General features: G+C 36.2%; 1 protein-coding gene across 2 annotated transcripts in view; it reads left to right on the top strand.

Moving 5' to 3' along the window:
• Nucleotides 1-2,275: 2,275 nt before the first annotated feature.
• Nucleotides 2,276-24,226, top strand: part of igsf21a (immunoglobin superfamily, member 21a) — a 245,321-nt gene continuing 223,370 nt past the window's right edge. For both annotated transcript variants that reach the window (XM_016238594.1, XM_016238586.1), the window contains exon 1: nt 2,276-2,705. In XM_016238594.1, coding sequence (XP_016094080.1) covers nt 2,567-2,705 — 139 coding nt within the window. In that variant the 5' untranslated portion in view covers nt 2,276-2,566. The remainder of the gene's footprint in view (nt 2,706-24,226) is intronic.

Raw genomic sequence — 24,226 nt, 5'->3', positions numbered from 1 at the left:
ATGGATGACCTGAGATTGAATACATTTCCAGCTAATTGTAATTTTTGAATGAACTTTTTTTTTTTTTTTTTTTTTTGAAGAGAGACCAAAATCAGACCACCCATGACAACTATATAAGGCGTGGCTGCTTTTTGAAGAGGTCTGTCGATGTCCAAGGGGCAAGTGCCATATGGACAGGAACATGTTGGGCAGTGTTGCTTCAATAAATTATTGTTGACACTGCCCTCTAGAGATGTGTGATATCACATTAGTATTGTAGGCCCCTGCCCAGACGTCAGCTCTACTTGCACCAGAAGCTCTGTGGCCACTTCATCTCAAGCAAAGAGCATGCATGCTCTAGAGACGTGCTGTCTTTGACCATTTATGAGTCCTCACATTTTGTTTTTCCTCTCCTCCCGTCTGTTCATTCCCTTACGTCACAGCACCGCCGTCTCATAAATCATTAGAGAGCCTTACCAAGGGTCTTGTCATGACTCCGCAAGCATGTGCGCTCAGAGGAAGTCCTAAGCAGGGCAGAGAATATTCAACTGACACTCTGGCTCAGTTAATAAATATGTAGTAGGAACTATTGTACGCGTTAATGTCAGCCAGATATCGCTGCATGGCTTTGTCAGTCTCTTTTTAATGTTCTTCAGCACATAAAAACAAATACACATTTAAATGAGCCAAATTCACAGTCTACACAATATATATTTTCAGAGCGTCCCAAAAGGATTGTGCAAGAACTTGCTATCTACAGTGTGGGTGTAGGAGAATACAAAGTGTTGGGCACAATGGATTTCAACATCAGGAAGACCTTAAATCGCCTCAGGTATGTTCGAGAACACCCACATTTCTTTAATTAGCACTTGTGGTAGGTTCTGTCGGAGAGTTCAGAAATATATTTTCTAATTTGTGCGTTTGACTGAATTCCAGAGCACCTGCAATGAGGTCTTGACCCTGGAGTATTGCATAATATTTTCATCCTTGCTTCCCTCCTTCCTTGTGGGTGTTGTTGGAGGCAAGATTAGCATTTCATTAATGTACTCCCAGATGCAGGTAAAGTGCTAGACTGTATGTATTATGTGGGAGCTTCCGCTAACTGTCTAATTCATGGTAAAGACACATATGGCCACATTAACCTTTATGATGATTAAACAATATGCATGGCACACTAATCTATTTGTCTACCAGCACGCATAGCATTGCCCGTTAAATCATGTCCTTGGTCAGCATGCAGTGTTGTATCATTTTATAAGGCCAATAATGTATTTCTCACAATTTTTATGATAATTGCATTAGTATATAGATCAGGGGGTGTGTCAAAATGTTGGTCCTATAGGCAGTCCTAACATTTGATTGTCTACCTGAGTTGCCACTGAAAATGTCTAATCTATGATTGGCTATCTCGTTCAGCGGCGGGAACATTAAAGCCAGATTAAAACCATATTTTTGGTTTAAATGAAGAGTGAAGTTTCATCATTACTTTTTGATTCAGTTCATTAACCATCACTTTGTTATGGGCCAAATCTTATATGTTAGGGTTCTGTATGTCAATAAAAGGCTACAATTCTGAAGAACTAGTTTGGCATTACAAAATAAATAAATAAAACCTCATAAATATAAATACAACCTAAGAATAAATATATGCTATAAATATGTAATACATGTATATGTAATAAATATGTGTGTGTGTGTATATAATATATATAATAGTAATAATAAATCATTATTTTCTATATATATATATATATATATATATATATATGGAAAATAATGATTTTGAGGGAATGGATGGAATTTTATTTTATGATGTTTATTCAGTTTAAAAGAGTCATTATATCAAAATATTTGTAGTAAATATTTTTCAAAAAAAAATTCAAACCCACATGAATGCAAAGATTGCATTTCTAACAACCTGACATATGTATCTTAACCTAGATTTTTAAAGGATTTTTGTCTGTTTTGGTTTTTTTTTTTTTTTTTTATCTTCACAGAGAACTCTATTGACCCACATGCATGAAAACTTAGGAAAACATGAAAACTCTCTGAAGCTGAGTGAAGGTTCATTTGCAGATACCCTAGGTGACGCTGTTCGTAGAAACATTTCCAGCACTTGATCTTTCCAGGTTCTATGCAGTTAATGCAGGGTAAGGCATCGCACCACGAATATGCCTATTATGATCTTTCAAAACCTTTCCAGTATTGGAAAAAAATCCAGCAGGAATAAATCGGCTTAGTGGACAGAATTAGAGGGGAAGGGTTTGGAGCCAGGGTAGGATTAAGGAAAATTTTGTGAAATAAAAAGCGAGTGATCACGAGTGACTCTGTTCGTGTCTGTTTCTGGAGGGAGGGAGGGAGAGAGAGATAGAGAGATTTTCATCCAAATCCATATCTATTTTTTAATCCTCGTCTGTGCGTAAACGCTGGCTGCAGCCTTCGCAATGAGACTATTTCACAATGCAACGCTTTTAATCACCTTTATGCAATCCTCACCATTTTGAGTGCGCATTTGTTTTAAACTTCAGTCTTCCCTCCGACACTTGGACAGCATCATGACCAGTTTGTGGGATCGCATCCCTTTGGAATGGTGGGAATTACGAGGCGAACTGCCGGAGAGCATGTAAACGCAAATGGAGTTTGGGATTTATTGCAAAATATGGGAAAGATGACCGTCTTGTCTTTGTGTTTTCTCTTGTGCGCTGATCTACTGCAAGTAGCTGTTGGTAAGTAATTGTTGTGTTGCGTGTTTTAACATAGCCTACACGTATATGCGCTACATAGTAGAAAACACTCATTCTGCACAGCGGTACGGATTCTGCACACACATATTCTCTTCAGAAGCCGCTGCATCCTCATATCAATACGTCTTTCATATTTACTTGGATCAAGTTTTCCCCTCCTTTTATTTTGCGAGACGCCGCTTAGTTCGGATTCTCCGAGAATATCACCGCTTCAGCCACGGCACTTTGGGGTAGTGTTGGCGGGGTATGGGCACACTGGGTGATTGTCATTTTTCATATGGTACATTGTGAAACAGCAGGACGTTTGAACATTCTGACGCCCAGGAATAAATGAGGCTGAACGCATTAGTGTGAAGAGCTATTGACTTTAACCCTGACCATATTTATTATTTCATAGTCAAATCTCATGACTACAGATGCATAATTGAATTACTTTTTTGTAAATGTGAAGAGCCACACATTTTTAGAAGAACCGAGACATACCTTAATCATGGGTCTCTCTCGGTCTCTCTCTCTCTCTCTCTCTTTCTCTCTGTGTGTGTACTGTGTATATATAAAATAACCAGTAGTGTTGCATTATGGGATAATGTATTTTCTGTGGTACACTCTAAAAAAATGCTGGGTTGTTTCAACCCAACTTTGGGTCAAATATGGACTAATCCAGCTGTTGGGTTAAATTTTAAAATTACAAATTTAACCCAACAGCTGGATTAGTCCATATTTGACCCAAAGTTGGGTTGAAACAACCCAGCATTTTTTTAGAGTGTGTCATTGATCATTTTCTTATTTATTTTTCTTATTTTCTTTAGTGAAATCGACCCCTATAAATTAGTCCCTGGCGGACTGTACATTCAGTATTGTAATATAGTTGTGTGACAAAGCAGATTGTGTCCTAATGATTACTGACAGATTTATTTTTAAAGTAGACTTCCCTGAAAGTCATTGAATAATTCCCACATTGAACCAATGTAATAGTGTTACCTAACACAGTTGGTTGCACTGTGTTCTTTCTTTCTGTACTGTAATGTAAAGCTCTGAACATGACAACTGTCATTTTACTGTAAAAAAAAAGAAAGAACTATTACTGTGGAAGTATGACTATGTAAATTCTTACTGAATAGCTTTCCCTATCATTTGACACTTACGGTGTTCTTCCACCCTTCTATGATTTTGTCATGATCCCACAGAGTTCAGCTTGTATGCTCTAACAGCCCGATATCTGGAGGAAAATGGCTTTTTACTGAGAAAGGAGTTACTGAATTAGTGGCACTTTTCATTGCTGGCTATTTTCTTTTCGCTTGCAAATGATGGAAAAAAAAGGTTGCATAAACATTTTGAAATTTTCAAATAGCCATCATTAGGTAATACTGTTTGTATTACAGTGACAAGCTGTGAATTATAATTCTGTGTCTAAATGACTCTTCTACATCCATTGAGATGTTCTAGTTCCAGGGATTCCCAAAATATATATTATCAGTGTTTTGTATATATATATGATCTATTTTAATATAGAATAAAATATTATATATTATATTCTATATGTTTATTATGTTTGTTACAGCCAATAATACACTCTAAAAAATGCTGGGTTAAATACAACCCAGTGCTGGGTAAAATGGGGACAAACCCAGCAATTGGGCTGTTTTGACCCAGCGGTTGGGTTAAATGTTTAACCCAACCTTCTGGGTAGTAACCCAACCACTGGGTCAAAACAACCCAATTGTTGGGTTTGTCCCTATTTTACCCAGCATTTTTTAGAGTGTAGAAGTGAATATTAGACAGTACTTATCTTTTTAATACTCTGGGTCCCTGAGTTAACTGAAAGTCTGCATGGGGTCTCCTGGGGACTGTAAATGATGAAATCCCCAGTTGTAGTTGATGATTGATGTGTTCAGGTTCTAATCTCAGGACGACATCTGGCATGTTTATGGTGGTCATCTTCACTCCCGCCCAGCTGTTTTAATTCTCCCTGTATTGGAAGATTACAAGTTCTCATGCAAAAATCCCACAAAGACATTTAAATCAAGACAGTGATATAACTCCAGCAGTGTCCCACAAATAATGCCTTACAGAGTGAGGCAATCATTCATAATTTCTGACTGCATTGGTGGTTGGTGTGTCCCATATTTTAATACAACCCACCTGAGCATTATGCAGGCTGGCGAGCGAGCGAGACAAGAGACAGAGAGAATAATTTATTGTTGTATAAACCATCAGGTCTTAAAGTTCAGCTGAGGTTGTGGTCACAAATTGTGGTATGGAATCTGAAATTATTGGCCAGGAGATGGTTTTAATGGGTCGAGTGCCATTGTCATCATTTTATTTTCTTTCCATTACTCTGTCCTCCTGCATGGCTGGTGTACAGTTTTGCACATAAATAATTTTGTGATCAGTGTTTGTGATGACAGTTATAAAATCTTAATTTATGCTGTCATCCAGTTATCAGATAAAAATGATTTTCATAATTTACTCACTCTCATGCTGTATTGTTGACTAAAATTAAAATTACAACTAAGATCATTACAAAAAGTGTTAGCTGAAATAAAATAAATTATATATATATATAATTAAAGGGGTCATATGATGTTGCTAAAAATAACATTATTTTGTGTATTTGGTGTAATGAAATGTGTTTATGCGGTTTAAGTTTAAAAAACACATTATTTTCCACATACTGTACATTATTGTTTCTCCTCTATGCCCCGCCTTTCTGAAACGCGTCGATTTTTACAAAGCTCATCGGTCTGAAAAGCAAGGTGTGCTCTGATTGGCCAGCGATCTAGTGCATTGTGATTGGCCGAATACCTCAAGCGTGTGACGGAAGTGTTATTCCCCTTACCATACTGTGATGCCATGTCCCGGCGCGACGAGACAAAAACATTAAAACCCATTATAAATGAGGCATTTGTTGCATCCAGTGGGGACATAATTACGGATTATAATGAGAAACGACAAACAACAAGCTGCTACTCTACACTGCTCAAAACTCACGTTTGAATCATTAGTGGCAAATTCTTTAAATATGAAAACGTACTTACAGTCTGTGAGTCAGAACAGCCGGTATTGTAGTCTACTCTTCCAGGTTCAGGAACAAGTCCTCCATAAAATGCGCTGCACACATCTGAGTATTTGAGTTGAACTGTTCTGGAGCAGTGTTGTAAATACAACTTAACCACTGATTTCTAGTCATGTCCTCTTTTGGAAGGCCAAACCAAGTATTTTCGCTTTCGCAACGAAACACACAGAGTCTTCACAACATGGCAGTGGCGGTGGCAGCAACAATAAAGGTACGCCGCCTTTATTTGCGTGAACATTTGGGCGGCGTTATGCAAATCTTCCCACATCGTGACGTAGACATGTGGGGGCATGTTTAAACTAGGGGTGGGAGTCTTTAGTCACCTCACGAACCGATTCCAGAACGATTCTTGATCTACTCCCCCCCCCATCCTTATTAATTAATTAGTTTACCAACTTGAGAATTTTAAAATCATTACATTTACATATCCTTACATAAGTAATTAAGTACTTTTTAAAATAATTACAAATTGAAAAAAATTATTAGAACAGTTGTATGTTAATAATAATTAATTAATAATAATTAATAATGCAATTGTAAACTAATATAACTTCAAAACATACAAGCAAGTAGCAAATAATAAAGAGGAGCATAGAAACATATTACAAACAACAAAAAAGAGTGCTTTCAGTATTCGAGATTATCTGAACGTTTTCCATTCAAGAACTATGAGTGATTTTTCTTCATCTTTAATGTTGTTTTTTACTATGACATCATAGACAGCGGGAGATCTATTAAGCTGCATTCACGCACGGAATAATATGGTTTGTCCTGTCCATTTAATCCTTTTACACATAACTGGCTGTGTTTACATTAATTTTGCCATTTTGAGACGCAAGTGCATTACACCACTTACACGGAGTCGCGCACAGCCGCATACGCGAGCAGTCTTCACAAACAAAGCACGCGTTAGCATTTGAAATTGAAAGCAGGCTTCTGTTAGTGAGGTTCATATTTTAAATATACAAGTCCACTGCATTCCAAACCACATAAATGACTTCGTAGAGCATTTGTAAGGTGTTAATAAAAATAACAATTGGTCCCTCTATCTCTTTGCCGCCTTGAAGAATTCTCAGTTCCTTAAAGTGTAAATACGGCCGGGAAGCAAGAAAACACACATTCAAATGTATTCTCAATACTTCAATTTATTCATAGGTATAAAGATATTATATAGGCATATGTCGAGGGGAGTTTCACCCTCTTAACCAATGAGGATAGGAATGACATACACATATAGGATCTTTGGCCAAGAACATGTGTTTATATAAAATGGCCACATGTACAGAAAAACATGGACATATTAGGAATAGACTTTTAGCGAAGGCTGAGGCACTCTTCTTCAGAGTTCCTCACAAACTCCTTTACCCTTGTAGTCCTAGCATTCATGTCCTTATTTGGGCATTTAAACCAAGAAAAGCTAATGTATACATTTGCGCATGCATACCTCGCATATGAGTAAGAGATATTTAAAACATAATACGAGAGAGAGAAAGAAAAGGATAGAGGAGGGGTGAGGCATATCTGGAACCATTCTCAAGACAGAGAGTGTTTTCTATCATAAGGAAAATACTGACGGTCGAGACCGCACACTTCAAGTGTAACATCAAACAAAGCGCGCGTTTCTCACATCGCATCCTGTGCAATGAAGCCCGCGATATTCCTTGTAATTCGCTTCAACCTTTCTGAACTTTATGAAATATTATTTTACGGAAGGTTCGAGTGGTGTATGTGTGTGAGGAATTGGAAGCAAGGAGAATACGGGTGTTTCTAAAGCAAACTCAGCGTCATCGCGCATCTAGTTAAAAACTAAGCTCAGAATCGATTCTGTTGGAGAGAGAATCGCGATGCATCGAGGGATCGATTTTTTTTCTCCCACCCCTAGTTTAAACGAGGCTTTTTAGGAGGGCGTGGACCAGTCTTAACTTTTATAAAGAATATCTCTTAGGGTTTGAGACTTTAGTCTTTGCAACTTTAGGGATCTTATCTATTCATGAACAGCTTTTAACACTCCAAAGAGAAAGGAAAACTTGAAATCATATCATATGACCCATTTAAACTAGTTCGTTGCCAGTGCATTATATCTCATTTTCTTTTAGTTTATCTTGAAGTACTTAAATATATATAGCCTAGACATAATTTATGAAAAAATCTAATAAAATATAAAAATACATATAAAAATATGAATACAACTGTAATAGTATAACAATTATATTAAAATTACACTGTTCAAAACCTGTATGACTGACTTTCTTCTCCATTTTCCATTTTACCCATACTATCACTTTAAGATCTTGAAATATGCTGAATCACTGCCATTTTCTTTTGTGCAATTCCTCAACCATAATATCTTTCAGTAGACGAGGACGACTGACTGATCACCATTCAAAATACCCAGAAGTTTCAAAATCATGAGCAAGTAAACAACTTCTCTTTCTCTTTCTCTTAATAGTTCAAGACAGAATTTCATACTTTTGAAAATGAACACATCTTTCATCAAAGAAGCTGTTCTGCACTCCTGACATTACGGCTACCTCAGACTTTGGAAAAATCTTTTAGAAATATAGCTCGTCTAAAGGTGCTGTTACTCCTAATGACCTTTAACTCCAACACCACTCCAGGAATGACCCACAGCATCGCCCTCTACTCCCCTCAGAGCTCAGAGCAGCGCCAGCTCTCCACAACTGAGCCATTGAACCCCCCTGTGGATTCCTCCATTTCCTCTTCTTAAGAGAGTTCTACCCTAACAGATCCATCATGATGAAGTGTACTAGCTGCAGTGTGAGACAGGTGTTGGCAATTCCAGCTTTAGTCTCCAATAATCACTCTTTGATTTCCTGCCTCCTTTAGAAGACATAAATGTGACCTTCAGGAGCTTCTTTGTCACCCAATACAAACTTGAGTCTTTCAAAGCATTCAAACAAAGACAAATGAGTTATTCTTATGCTAACAGCCCAAAAGCACACTTATTTCTGTCTTGGCTCAGTTAAGTTGGATTGGGGAGATGAATCTGAATCATCTGCTGTGAATTTTTAGATGTTACAAAGGATCATGTCATCTGAGCATGCAGTAACATTACAAAAATATGATACATAAATTTAATTTTGATCTGATAATTCTTTTGATGATGAAACATCAAGCAAGTACATTCAAATGCTGATGTCTCTTAGCCAGAACTGAGTGTAGTCAGTCTTTCAACAGTTTCATCAGACACATTTTAGAGGTCCTTAGAGCAGCAGCTCTCAATTGGTGGTTCGTGACCCAATAAAAATTGGTCACAGGTCTGTTTTCATTACATTGATGCATTTGGAAGATGCTTTTTTTCATTGCACTTATGGTGTACATTTTACAGTTCACACATTCCTATGGAACTGCACCCATGACCTTCATGTTGCTAGTGTTGTACTGTACTTTTTGAGCTACAGGAACACAGTTTTTAGTGTAGACAACAGGGGAAATGTTTAATGCAATAAAATACAACTAACTATAATATTAAATAGTTAGGATGGCAAATTCAATGTAAATGTTGAAAAAAAACACTTCCCTTATTGATTGATTGATTGATGTTAATGTCAAAGGCAATATGTCTAATTAAACTAAAATTTGGGGGTTATTTGGCCCAAATTAATCTGTGACTTAGTAAAATATATTTTAAATAGTCAACAAATTGTGTATTTGAGCAGGTATCTTGACATCAAACTATGAACAAACTATGTTGTAAGGCAATAAATACAGCAGGAATACAGTAAATAAAGGTTCACTTTGCAGCAGGGATAAACATGGTTTGTGTAGTGAATTATTGCTGCTGAGAGCATGAAACCATTGAAATTCAGGAGACATTTAGAACCGAAATTGACAATTTTCCTTTTCAGCCTATTTCATGTTAACTATTTTGCATATTACTTTTGATGCAGTTCATGGGAATGTTAGGAAAATTATCTATTATTCCTGCTTCTGCTGTTTGTGTTGCTGAAGAGAACAAACGTTGGAAAGGTGGCAGAGCACAGGGCTTCCCAAACCAATACTGCCTTTTCTTAACAGCAAATGAAAACAAACCATAATACCTCTGAATATTGATGGTTGTAGCATGCCAGCTGTTTTCCCATACTCCTTGTCATACAAAGAGCATAATGCTTTCTGCAAACTCTATACTCCAACGTAGTGGTTTAAGCAGGCTGCTGTATTGTGTAAAAAGCTTTAAGGCCTTCAGTCAGCAGGGGAATAATAGAAGAGCACATATTGAATAAAACGCAATGTGGCTGTGATTGTAAAAGAGCTTGTTTATAGACGGGGCATAGTGCATCAATACTGTCCTTACAGTACTGTATTTTTCGAGGTGTGTGTGTGTGTGTTTATAATGGAGGATGGATGGCAGCCCTGTGCTGAAAATTGATTACCTTTGACAATTTTTCGTTTGCAGACAAAGCTTTTGTCAACTTTGGGATAGATATTTTGAAACTACAGTCAACTGAATGCAGAAATAATTCATCTAGCCACCTCCGTTTCTTTAAAGGACAAGGTCAGTGGCAGAACAGATGACCACTGTGATGCTTACGATTCAATCCAGTTTTATTCCAAACACAATGAAATTCAAATTCAAAACTATGAATGGAAGGAAAATTTAATTGTAAATTTTCTGCCTTTCTTTTGGAAACGTTTTGATTGAAAATAATAAACTGAATTTCTCACACTTCTTGTCATATTTTGGCGAGTGGTCTACACTGCTCAGTGCTCCACATGCTGATTTAGGGGTTGCAGTGTTTCCTGTCTCCTCACATTGTTTGGAAAAGTGGTTGTGGAAATAAATGCTTTGAATGACAATTGTGCAGAGTAGAAGCAATCTAAAGCTCTTCACTTATCTTCTCTGGGCTCATCAACGAGTCTCTAATGCATGGAATGTGCATCTCTTCAGCTAAATCATCTATGAAGGACTCTTATCATGACAGTCACACAAAAAGCATGTCAATATGGGTTTTATGGGCATCCAGGATATGGCTGCGACATCAGATAAGCTGAATGACTTAGTATTTCCAAAGTCAACACAATTACACCACAATTACACATCACTGCAGGGATGTAATAAGGCAATAGTACATGGGCATAAGACTACTGTTATGTTGGATATTATCATTATATGTCCATCGTTATGCAACAATTCAATAAGCAGGAAGTACATTTTGAGTAATGTACGTTTTAGTCACAAAATAGCCAGTTACTTTGTCTATTTTTGCTCTGGTAAGGAAAATTCATGTACATACTTGGTTTCCAAATGAATTAGCATTACATTACATTTTTATCACTTCATGCATTCCCTGGGAATTGAACCCATGACCTTTGCAATAATAAAAGCCAAACTTTACTGTTTGAGCTACAGGATCCCGAATTAGCACCGTGGGATCAATCAATGTGTGTTGTGACTAAATTCGATTTTTGATGATACAATACTGCCAAGTGCAGCATAGTGGCTCAGTGGGTAGTGTTATTCCTTCACAGCATGAAGGTTGCTGGTTTGAGTCCTGGTTGGGCCATAAGATATAGAGCAGGGGTGCCCCATCCTGGAAATCTACCTACCTACAGAGTTCAGTTCCAACTAGGGATGAAACAATTACCAGCTTGGTGATATCATGATAAAATTCCCCACGGTTGGTATCACAGTTTCATATTTTAATGATCATTAAAACCATATTTGATTACCGCGATTTGAACAACTCAGGATAAATAAATACTGTCCAGCATAAAGCAAAGTTTTAAGTAACAGTCTCATGTGCGCACAGCATGCATACAGTGGTATGCGAAAGTTTGGGAACCCCTTGCAGGATCTGTGAAAATGTGAATAATTTTAACTAAATAAGAGAGATCATACAAAATGCATGTTATTTTTTATTTACTACTGTCCTGAGTAAGATATTTTACATAAAAGATGTTTACGTTTAGTCCACAAGAAAAAAATAGCTGACATTATTAAAATAACCCCATTCAAAATTTGGGAACCCTTGTTTCTTAATACTGTGTGTGGTTACCTGGATGATCCACGACTTTTTGTAATTTTTTTTGTGATGGTTGTTCATGAGTCCCTTGTTTGTTCTGAACAGTTAAACTGAGCACTGTTCTTCAGAAAAATCCTCCAGGTTCTGCAGATTCTTCAGTTTTCCAGCATCTTTTGCATATTTGAAGCCTTTCCAGCAGTGACTTTATGATTTTGAAATCCATCTTTTCACACTGAGGACAATTGAGGGACCCAAACACAACTATTAAAAAAAGGTTCAAACATTCTCTGATGCTCCAAAAGGAAACACTATGCATTAAGAGCCGGGGGGTGGAAACTTAATTTGTCTTTCGGGAACATGCAAGAATCTTCTGTTGCTTCTGAAGGGCAGTACTAAATGGGAAAAAAAGATATTTCAACAAAAAAAGAACAATTTGGACATCTTAATCCTGTTCAAAAGTTGGAATGACCCAACTTTTGAACAGTTCGGTACCGATACTCGTATCGGCACATCTCTAAATCAGTTATCATTTTGTCTTAACCCTTTTCTTTATTTGAAGGATGAAATGTGAGGTTTACCATTTTATGAAACTTTTTCAAAGCTTTATTTGAAAATTTTGTACATGTTATTAGATAAACTGTTGTCAGTCATGTTGTCATTTAACATCATTGGTAATGTTGTTGTAGTGTCTGGACCAATCAAACACACAATATATATTTTGTTTTTATATTTAACAAATACTCTGTAACCCCCCTCAGTTAACAAGCCATACGAGGACCCATGAACCCTTCCCCCCGGAATGCGTAACACCCCAGGAAGCCGACATTTCACCAAGATTCTCTGACTCAAACTGGTTCTTTCGCATCAACCAACTTCAGCAAGATCTTGGGCTTTAAGATTGCATCAGGAATCTCTTTCAGACAGCCGAGACTCGCAAGTATCAAACTTAGTCTTATTAATTGATACATTTTTTTGAAGGTGTGTTTGAATTAAGAATCTGACACTTCCGTTGTTCATGAGTCCCTTGTTTGTTCAAATGGTTTCATAAATTCCATTCCTTATGTCTCTTTCTGTATTGAGTTAAACTTTAACCCTTTCCTATACCAACTGTATGTGTGTGTGTATGTGTATGTTAGACCAGCTTATGTGTGTATGTAGGATGTTAGACCAGTTTATGTGTTTATGTAGTATGTTAGACTAGTTTAAGTGTTTATGTAGTTAATAAAACCTTACTTGTATCACACTTGACGTGTTCATTGTTTGCTCATAACCGGAGTCACTAATCATGCAGATTTATGCTACAAACTTTTGTAGAATTGTACAGTAAGAAAGTTATTTCCCTTAACCAGGAAATTAACATTCTTAGAATTGACAAGACAGTTGACCCTGAGTGGTCAGCTAAATATCTACAGCGGATCTAAAATATGCATAGTTAATTATAACTAGTTATGGTTAATTATTCATATTTCCTGTCATGAGCTGATTCGTTACATTGTTTTAGTTTTATGCAAACAAAAGATATTTTTTTTGTTGTTTGTTGATTTTAAATATTAAACTTGGCGAAACGATTTGTGCACATTTGCACATGTGATTTTTGCAAATTTCCAGCACATTTTAACAATACCATGATAATACTGATAACCCTGATAATTTTGGTCACTATAATCATGATAAGATTATACCGTTTCATCTATAGTTCCAACACATGTGTGTGTAATTGGTAAGTGCTCCTGACAATCTTAATTAGCTGGTTCAGTTGTGTTTGATTGTGCTACGCTGCATCCAGTAGACAGCATCACTGATTATAATGAGTTCTATTGTATTTTGTTGTGCCAGGTTGCATCACTCACGTCCAGTGTAGACACGGTGTTACAGTATTGTGCCCAAAAGTATTAAAACTATGCTTTTATCCACAGCTCAAAAGCTATAGTTCCAACTACACAAGTTTGCGATGCTGTTTGCAAATGTTTGTTGGAACTATGGTTTCAAGCAACGCAGAATCATTGAACTATTTTAGTAACAAGGGAACTTGCAACCATATGATGCTTTTGGGAAATGCACTCCGGGATAGGTGAATTTCAGACACTTAAATTGGCTATAGGTGTGAGTGTGAAGGGTGGTGTATGTTAGCACTGCGATGGACTGGCCTGAGACATTGGGACTGGCTTCAACATGATTACACCTTCATCTTTAAATTCCACCTGCAGCCATTGCTTTCCAAATCCAGTGACCTGTGCATTTCCCTAGCCACTGATTCTGGATGCTGCACGCTAGTTAGTTTGCCTGGACTTATTCACACCTCTTAAATGTTCACGGCCCTCATATATGTTTTGCCTGTCCATTTTGTCCTACTTCATGTCATTTATTTGAGTAAGTTCATGTGTTTGTGCCATTGTACAGATGGTTGTTTTCCCACTACAAGCTAATTTATTAAAAAATTTGGCCAAATGACTTGCACCTTCTAGTCTCCTGTTTGCTGTTATTAAGGTATAAAAGCAGTTTATGCATCGATTTCTCAAGGTTATTGTGCTGTATATTGATTTTAATCTCTTACCGCATCAATTTTAAATTCTGTGAGGTTAAAGTTCAGGCTTGAGCTTCCCAGTAATGAACCTCTAATAATCTTGATTCTGGTCTTGTTTGAAAATGCCTCTGTTGCATACTGTTGCATACACATACTGTAGACATTTACTGAGTCATGTTCTTCAGAACTTTCCAAGATTACTTTCCCTCTTATCTCCGTACTTGTGAAGATCATTCAAGCTGTGTTCCCCAGCATCTGAGAACTACGAGGAAACATACTGTAGTTCCTGGAACTTATTATCTAGACATATTGGATAATATTTCTCTTCTGTTCTTCAAGAAAAAAAAAGATAAACATCTATCTTTAAAGGGTCACTAACTCAAAGCAAACACACCGATGTTAGCTAATGCAGCCCGCAATTACAGCTTCATCTCCTGTTCTGAGCATCCAGGGTCGTAGATGAGGTGGTCATGCAAACTTCTTGAGGTGCTGCCTATAACATCCTATACATGGCCATCAAATGTATGGATTTTTGCGATGTGTCTGGTTTCAGAATAATCCCCCTTTAGATTTAAGCTCCATGTTGCCAAATTAGAAAATGTAAGAAACAGAGATTTTTATTGACGGACCATTTCGTCAAGGTAAGATGATGCTGAAGAACGTTTTGGCAGCTATAGGAGAATTTAAAGATTGTGATCCGTGAGCTGATCTGAAGCTTTTCTCTGTCCTGTTTCCATCTGCCTGTGACAGCTGGGCTCAACTCAGAGGAAGTGAGAATAGATATTGGCAGGAAAGAAGAATGTGCCAGCCTTTCGGTCCACCAATCGTTGGCCACTGGCACGGTGCCTCAGTTACTGCTTGCGTAGAATGATTAGACAAGAAGAAAGCGAAATCAATAGGGTATGGACGATTTATGGTTTATATCTTTAAATTGACAGTTTCTTAGTTCATGCTAAATTTAATGTGGATTCTTCTGTCCAAGGTTAGTGGAGACACTTTCACGGTGACTCTGAATGTTTCGAAACCCTTGTATTAATACAAGAGTGACAACAGCACAAAATTATCTTGCAAATTGCAGTTTCTATTGAAGATTTTCAGACATTCCCTCCCTTTGCAGCAAAAGCAATGGACTGCAAGTGATTGGACAATTTTAGAAGAATAAAATCTTTCTGGCTTTGGCTTTTGTGCACGTTGTGTTCACAGTATGCTGGCCTTTATCATTGCATTTGCTTTTGTTCTGTTGACAGTGCAGCTATTGCTCTTCCATTTTGGATTGAAGAGTGATTTGACTGGATCATTCCCTTCCCAAGCCTGTGTAATAATCTAAAGCCAGTTTATTGTAATTAACCAAACTAAAATGAAAAGTTTTTTTAATGGCTTTTGTATGACTGTTTTATTTTCAGTGTATTTATATATATTTGAAAAACCCTATTTATATTTAAATATTTCTGAAATTCTTTAAAAAAACAATTTTTATTTTATTTATATTTGTTCTTATATATTATATAGTTATTTTTTAACTATTATAATTTAAACATTATTACTATTTCTTTATTTCATAATATTTGTTCACCAAATCAAGGTCAGAAATCCAGCATAAAGGCAGCCATTTTGTTGTCATGTGACAATAACCAGGAAGTAATACAACAGAGAAGACACATGCAGGCACATTGTAGTGTCAAGGTCAGTAAACATATTAAAAATATAAGACCTTTTTATGATATGACAAGGTTGAATCAGGCTGTCAAATGTCCAATGATATTACCAACCTACAGGCAAAAACGATTTTTGCTGAGTTCAGCAAAGCATTATTTGTCTGAATGCAGTTGTTCTAGTCTCGTTATACAAACTTGTCTGGAAAAGTTTTCCTGATTTTCTTAAAGGGGTCATATGATGCGATTTCAAGTTTTCCTTTCTCTTTGGAGTGTTACAAGCTCTTGGTACATAAAGAAGATCTGTACAGTTGCAAAGACTAAAGTCTCAAATCCAAAGAGATATTCTTTATAAAAGTTAAGAGTCAACCACGCCTACCTAAAACGGCTTGTTCTAACACCCCCCCACTAGGGTTGTGATGGTGAGGAAATTTTCCCACCGTTTAATCGACGTGTGACAACACTGGTAATACTGGTATCACCGTGGGGGCCGGGGCGTTCCCTCTTTTTCTAGCTTTCCTTCGCTTTTAAATAGCTTGTAAAAGCGGCGTGCACATTTTACTTTGACTTTGAAATAGTGGCAATTCGGCATAAAGCAATTGATCGTTTTTAGTTCTTTGAATTTTCCCTTTTTTCCTCGCTTTCCGCCGCTTTTAAATAGCTTAAAAGCGCCTTGCGCATTTTACTTTCACTTTTGAATTAGTGGCAGTTAGGCGTCAATTGCTTGAATGCAACAACAAAATACAACGTCAAACTCACTTTAGCGTATATATAAAACATAGAACTTTTATTAACAAAACAAATACAAATACTCCATGCTATAGGGCAGGCTATGCCTAATATAAAATAACAAATAACTTACATTAAGTTTAAATAGGTATACAAAACTGGAAATAGGCTAAGTAAACATGTATAATATATAACCAAATAAATAAGAAACGTAGAATGTTATTAGCAAAACGAGTAAGAAAGCTTGGAGGCACGGCATACACCTTGATGTCAAAAAAATAAATAAAATGACACAAAGTTTAAATAAAGTAAAAATCAGCAAATAATGTGGAACCAATTAAATAAGAAACTAATGTTTAAAAAAAAACTTCCAAAATCACCTTAGATAAACAGCAAAAGTCAACAGGCTTTTCAAAATATAAAATATTGTCAAACAGGCGCTTTTGCATTTAATTTCGAAACTAAATCATCCGCGATCATCTTGTCTGTCTCACCTCACCTCACCCTTCTTGTCAGTCAGCTCGACTCACTCTCCTCACTGGAGAAATTAAATCTGATCTGTGATGTGTCTGTCGTTCGGCACGCTGCATTGAGCAGCCACGTTCAGTTTTTAATTGTAGTGTCTGTTCTTTTACCGAACTAAATTATTTTTATTTCTATAAAAAAATCAAAACAACGGTGGGGGTCGGTGACGCGGTGGGCAAGTGATGTAACCGGTGTTGTGGCTTAACACCGGCATCGCCGTCTATGTGGCAAGCCTAGCCCCCACATGTCTACGTCACTATGTGGAAATATTAGCATAATGCCTGCCCAAATGTGCACGCAAAGAAAGAAGGCGTGGTTTCAGGAACAGCAGCAGTGTTGATGCAGCCATGTCAGGGAGACACTGTGTATTTCAGTGTGAAAGCAAAAGCTCTTTATTTGGCCTTCCGGAAGTAGATGCAATTAGGAATCATTGGTTAAGATTTATTTACAACAGAACAGCACAACCCAGATGTTCGAATTTCTGCAATGCATTTTATGGACGACAGTTTTTTGAACCTAGAAGAGTACAAGGCTGGCTGTGCATAAAGGCTATTTCAAAAAAAAAATAAAGGGTCAATTCCGACTTTGCTATGGCTCTTCTGAATCAACGACTGTAAGTATGTTTTGTTATCAGTTTAAGTATTTGCTATTGACTGTTCAAATGCAGAGTTTTGCGCAGCGCAGAGTAACGTGTCGTGTGTGTGTGTGTGAGGGGAACAGGGTCACTTCACAGGAGAGTGAACTGTCTGTCAGAAATCATAGCACGTCAGCTGTCTTAACCGCGGCTTGTGTACTGCATCTTCACTGTGTCTGTCACGCGACTCTGTTGCCCTTTCGGGCTTGAACTGGTGGTAAAACTAACAACATTAACTGTCTTGATGTTTATTTTGAACGCTGAAGCGATTATGGTAAGGGACGTTACATTTCCGACGCGTGCTTGTGGTGTTCGGCCAATCACAATGCACTGGGTCAGCTGGCCAATCAGAGCAGACTGCGCTTTTCAAAGGAGGGGGCTTTGTTGAAAACGGTGTGTTTGAGAGAGGCGGGGCATAGAGGACCTACAATAATGTACAGTATTTGAAAAATAATGTATTTTTTGAACATTAAAGCATATCAACATATTCTGTTACACCAAATACTCAAAATAATGATCTTTAAAATAGCATCATATGACCCCTTTAATATTCAGAAATGATCACGACTATTTGTCATAAGCATAATTTAGATTTGCCACAAGGATCATTGATAGAAAGTAGAAAGTATTTGAAGGAAGTACTGCTTCTCTGGTGTAGAGATGTTTCAGATATCGTAGACACTGAATTATCTGAGAGGTTTGCACTGAAAATGTTATGTATTTTACCCAATTATATGCTTAATGCAAATAATACACAAGTCTGTACTTTTCCATCTCAAACTCATTATCCTATCTTTATTTTATCATATTGTCCTTTCAGAAAACTATTCCCTATAAGTAAAACTGTGATTTGATTTTACTAGTTGTTGTTGTCCCCATAGGCAAAAAAAAGGTCACATTGAGTAGATTTAGCTTGTAGGTAAAAAGATAAATGTACAATTAATCTATTTGTTTGTTGTCTTTGGAGAATTGTTGTGATGATAAGTAAAGGAAAGGAAAAATGGTGAGAGGCTTTTACCATATTTTATTAACACAAGAAAATGGCTTTACGTTTAAGTTGACTTCCTGCTTGGCTGGTTTGGATTCCTGAGAGAGAAACTCTGAGGACTTAAGACTCCCTCAGTAATAATAATAGAGTGGGTCTCAGCCCATTATCCCAAATGCCCTCTTCTTTATGTGTCCTCTTGAGAGTGATGCAGATGAGAGGAAATCCAGAGGATGTGCATAATAGCAGCTAAACTTACCTTGGCCTTTACAATTTTGGCAGTGTGTGTTATCATATGCTGCATAGTCATATCTCTGGTGTGGGAATTTTTTCAAGGCAAGACAAATGCCATGGGTAAAGAAAGTAAGAGCTGAGACTTGTCCGCAAATAAGGCTTTTAGACCCTGAGCACAGGAATGAAGCGGCAGGGTTTCCCCAGTAGTTTAGATACTGAGACAAACAGCTCTGTTTGCTTTTATTTGGTTCCCCACCATATAAAACTAGTAGATGATATGTACTTGGTGTAGTGTTTATGATCAGATGAACACTGTGTGTGTGTGTGTGTGTGTGTGTGTGTGTGTGTGAGAGAGAGAGAGAGAGAGAGAGAGAGAGAGAGAGAGAGAGAGAGAGATTTTTCATGCACTTTCTGTGGTATAAAAATGAAGTTCCTGAAAAAAAATAATTTTGATAATGGCTGAATTTGGATTTATTTATTTATTTATTTTTCATTGGCTCAAGTTAAAAAATATAGATGTGAATAATTACCCTACATTTTTTTTAATTGGATGAATGAAAAACAAATGTCAGTGTACTAGCATACTAATCCTGCTGCCATGTTTATATCTCCTAAAAGAGTAGTAGCCTATGCTATTCTGAATTCAGCCAGAAAATCCAGCTGGTTAAATATGGAGGAAATGGTAACCTGTTTTACTGTATTAAGAGTTCAATTTAGTTCAGGCCATTTTAGGAATTACTTTATATCTAGGATCAAATTACACTATTTGTAGTATATAATGCCATTTCTTCTGTTTATCATTTCTGAAATTAGAAATGCTAGAAAGTCCGGCTATTATTTTCCTTGTTCGAGAATGAGTAATGAGAAGGATCATGTGCAGCGCCCTGAGGACTGCTGTCCCTCATTGGTGACAGACGAGAATTGATGAGACTTCAGTCCCTAGCTTTACTTTTTTTTAGAAGGATCAGCAGGAGACGAACAGTTTTCGCTTAGACAGGCATCATAAGCAATTTCTCCTCAGCATTTCCTCGTGTTAAGCTGTAAATATGGATTGTGTGACTTGTTCATCATTGTTAAACGTGGTACTAGACATATAAAATGCATTCTGTCGCTGTCAATGTGTTTTACTGTTGGACAGACTGTTAGTAGCCTTGCTTACGCAATTTAGAGATGAACATCTCATTTCAGGAATGTTGTGATAATTCAGTTCTTCATAAGCATCAAGCAAATGAGACTTGAGTCAAGTGGCTTTTTAACTTACAAAAGAAAATGGTTTGTCTTTGATAATTGAGGCACATGATGCCGATGTTGGTCCTTATCCTCCTTGTAGCGATGCAAAATATTTGGAGGTACTATATGAGTTAGTGGCCAATATTACACATTTAATATCTGTTTAATATATTTAATTTAAGCTAATTTGCTCTACTTTTACATTTAAATTACAGAAATACTCAGTTAAAATGTTACTTTTTTTTTAAACAACAACAAAAAAAACATCATAGAATGTCATTTTTAAATGTATTAAGAAAAGTAAAAAATGGAATCACAAAAATGAATATATTTTTTTTCATAATCTAATGTACAATTATATATTCACTTACAGCATTTAAAACAATATTGTTTTTTATTGTTTTATATTACATTTCTGTCAAAATAATTAATATAGATTTTAATGGGAGTGGAATATTAAAATTGAATATTTATCAGTTATTGAACATAACATGAAAAATTACTAATTTTTTTACATTGGTGCATATCTTTGATGATGATGATGATGATGACTGTAAACCTTCTTTTATAGTCACAATAAATACACTCTTAAAAATAAAGAAGAACCTTTAACATCCATGGATACTTTCCATTGGACAAAAGGTTCTTCAGATTATTAATGTTTTTCACTCTAAGACAAAAAAAACCAGGTTGTTTTAAAAACCGTTCACTGGAAAAAAAATTATTCTCTATGGCATCGCCGCAAAAAATAAATAAATTAAAACCCTTTTGGAACCTTTATTTTTAAGAGTTTAGTTGATGAACACTGGAAATTTACTGAATAATTGAAAGGAAGCGAACCAGAGGTGCATCCCACTCCTCTCCCTGCCACACCTTTTTTTTATTATTATTTGGTAAATAAATGTGGAAAAAAATAATGCAGATGAAAAATAAATCATTCTCTTTCAGGCTCAGGGATTTTTGATCTTTGTTACACATGTCGCTGTTTTGCTTCCTGGGAAAGCAGCTTTTAGATTATTAAGGGAGGAGGGAGTGTAAGAGATGAAAACATTCTAATCCACATATTGACGTAAGGCTGGATGGAGCAAGGCGGAGGAAATGGGAGAGAACATTTGGGCTGCACATACAGCAGATTATTTCCCATCATGCTCTCCGACTGAGAGTGTCCCTAAGAGAGACAACAGCTTTATGAATTCCCTGGGGTCGCACTCCAGCAGCATATTCACATATGAGGAGCTACTAGTTAAATAGGCTGTGTTTGTCCTGCTAGTTCTCCAAGTGAATGCTTGTGCATTACAACATTATGATAATATTATGACAGTGATGAAACCATTACTGTGCAATATAACCGATTTTTAAATGGTCATTTGCATGTTAAATTGCCATATTTTCTACGCTTTTGCAGAATTGAATTTTCTTCCTGAAGTATCTTTTTGATGTTAATGAAGGTTTATTTAGAATTTAGTTTTACACATCCATTTTTCAGCGTTTTTTCTTTTTTTTTGCGGAAACTTGTCTCCACCATGGGATGAAAAAATTAAAAAGTTATTTGCCACTTTTTATCAAACAATTCTGACTTTTTTTCTAGAGTTTACATTACATTTCCTTAGAATTGTGAGATATAAACTCAGAATTCTGATTTCAGTTTACATCTCGTAGTTCTGAGTTTATATCTTGCAGTTATGACTTTTTTTTCCTCAGAAATTTGAAGTTTACATGTCACAATTCTGTTTTTTTTTCTGTTTCTTTTCTCCCCCCCTTTTATCTCTCTTATTTTTTCTTGCAACTATGAGTTTATATTTCACAATTCAGACTTTAGAATTAATTAATGTATTTATATTTATTTATAATTTATATCTTGCCATTCAGACTTTTTTAAAGAATTACAGAAAAAGTCAGATTTTTTAGATAAAAAGTCACAATTATCTTTTTATTTATTTATTTTTATCCAGTGTTGGAAACAAGCTTTTTGTTCCATTAAGGATTATTATAACAAGACTATGATTATTATAATCAGCCTTCCTCTTTGTCTGTGTAAATGGTACATGTTTTTTATTTATTTATTTAAACCCATTTTTGCAGTTTCAGGGGAGGGAACATAACATTTCAAAAGTTAAAGTATGTGTATATCCCTTCAATCAAGTGACTTTGAAGAAAGTCCTGATTTTTATTGGTCTCTCCCCTTGAAGGAGCTGATTGGTATGCTTTGAGATGGATGCTGTGTATCTTCTTGTGGCCAGAGTGCTTTAATTTGGACAATAGAATAAAGGTCTGGGTTGCTGTTTACTATTATAAAGCTTGCCTTACACTTTTCAGTGAATATGCATGTACACGTTCCACTCTGATAGGTGTAAATAATGTATGGAATAGTATGTGTTTGCACCGCTTTGATAAAATCCAGTACGACTTCAGCGCTGCCAGCTTTAATCCATTTTTTTGAGAAGGAAAATAAAACAATAACAACAAATACAATGCAAATAACAACAAATACAATGCAATTCAACGAGGAATCAAAACAACACTTGAGTGTTTTCCCAGTGCTATTCTAATGCAGAGCAGGCACTCTGGATTTGGGTTACGTACAGAGTGACTCAGATGCTTGAGACTTATCTGTTCGGTGTGGGACATGGCATCATTTTGGATGAAGGAGGGAGATCATAGATCACCAACCTAGATACAGGACATATATGGTATAAAGAGTTTGATTAACCAAATGTCCTAAAATTAACAAGCATATTAACCAGTGTACCATTTAAAAGTCAGTTGCCAGAAGGAAAATTCAGATGATTAAACTGGATGTGAAGACACAGCAAGGTTTAATCACATGTTATAGCTCAGATTTAAGATTTGAAAGGTATAATTCATACAAAAAGGAACTTTCTTTCTGTAAAGGGGAAAGATTTTCTCTAAGGAAAAACAAATATACTTGGTCTACACAGAAGAAAGACCTGTTTAGACTCTGCCCCGGTACAAGTTGTGTCGAGCTATTCATTAGTCTGTTTGTTTGATGAAAATTTTGAAATTGATAAAATGGGTTATTAATCCGTACAACTGCAGCAGCGGAGGACTATTATTCTGCTGCGTGATACTGCGGAAGAACTGATGAAGGCACGGTTTGATCTTCGGCTGACCAATCAGCAGAAAGGGGCGTTTAATTCCCGCCCACATGTAGAAATCGAATATTCAAGCTGTTTATTCATTTTTCCACCCATGAACGAAAAACGTAAATTTAAGCTGAATTCTCGTTTTTTGTTTTTTTGGAAAAAAAAAAACAAAAAAACGAAAAAGGAGCCGTTTTCTAATTTTTCTACTCTCAATATTAAATCAAAAAATGAATGATCGAATGATACCATTTCAACACACTTCAGCAATAAAAAAAGACACACAAATGTTTGTCTAGAGTAATTTTTGCTTATTAGTATGGTTGAACTTGATCATCGAAGGTCAGAAGCAAAGACATTGGTTAATAGAATAGGATTAAATACATAAAGGATATTTGTGTTGTTTAACATTTAATTATTGCAGGTTTGCGTCATATTCTGAGTTGCATTATTTTTATTCATTTTGAGGAATACTGAATCTGTGTTTTTTTTTTTTGTGAGTGAGATGAATTGATGCATACTCATATTTATTTTAGAACTACAGTAACATCTGATTTCTCAACATGGAGACAGGAGAGCTGTCAATCAATAAATTGGGGGGGAAAAGTAACTTGCATTACTTACTTGAAAAAGTAACTCAGATATTCTCTTGTAAATTAAAAAGTAATGCGTTACTTTACTAGTTACTTGAAAAAAAGTAATCTGATTACGGTTTACGTAACCTGCGTTACTTGTAATGCGTTACCCCCAACACTGTATATGTGTGTGTATGTATATGTATATGTATATGTATGTGTATATACAGTGGGTACGGAAAGTATTCAGACCC

This window comes from Sinocyclocheilus grahami, unplaced genomic scaffold (assembly GCF_001515645.1).
Source record: "Sinocyclocheilus grahami isolate Dianchi unplaced genomic scaffold, SAMN03320097.WGS_v1.1 scaffold20.1, whole genome shotgun sequence".
Taxonomy (NCBI): Eukaryota; Metazoa; Chordata; class Actinopteri; order Cypriniformes; family Cyprinidae; genus Sinocyclocheilus; species Sinocyclocheilus grahami.
Note: the sequence above shows the minus strand (reverse complement) of the source record. Positions and strands in the feature narration are given on the sequence as shown.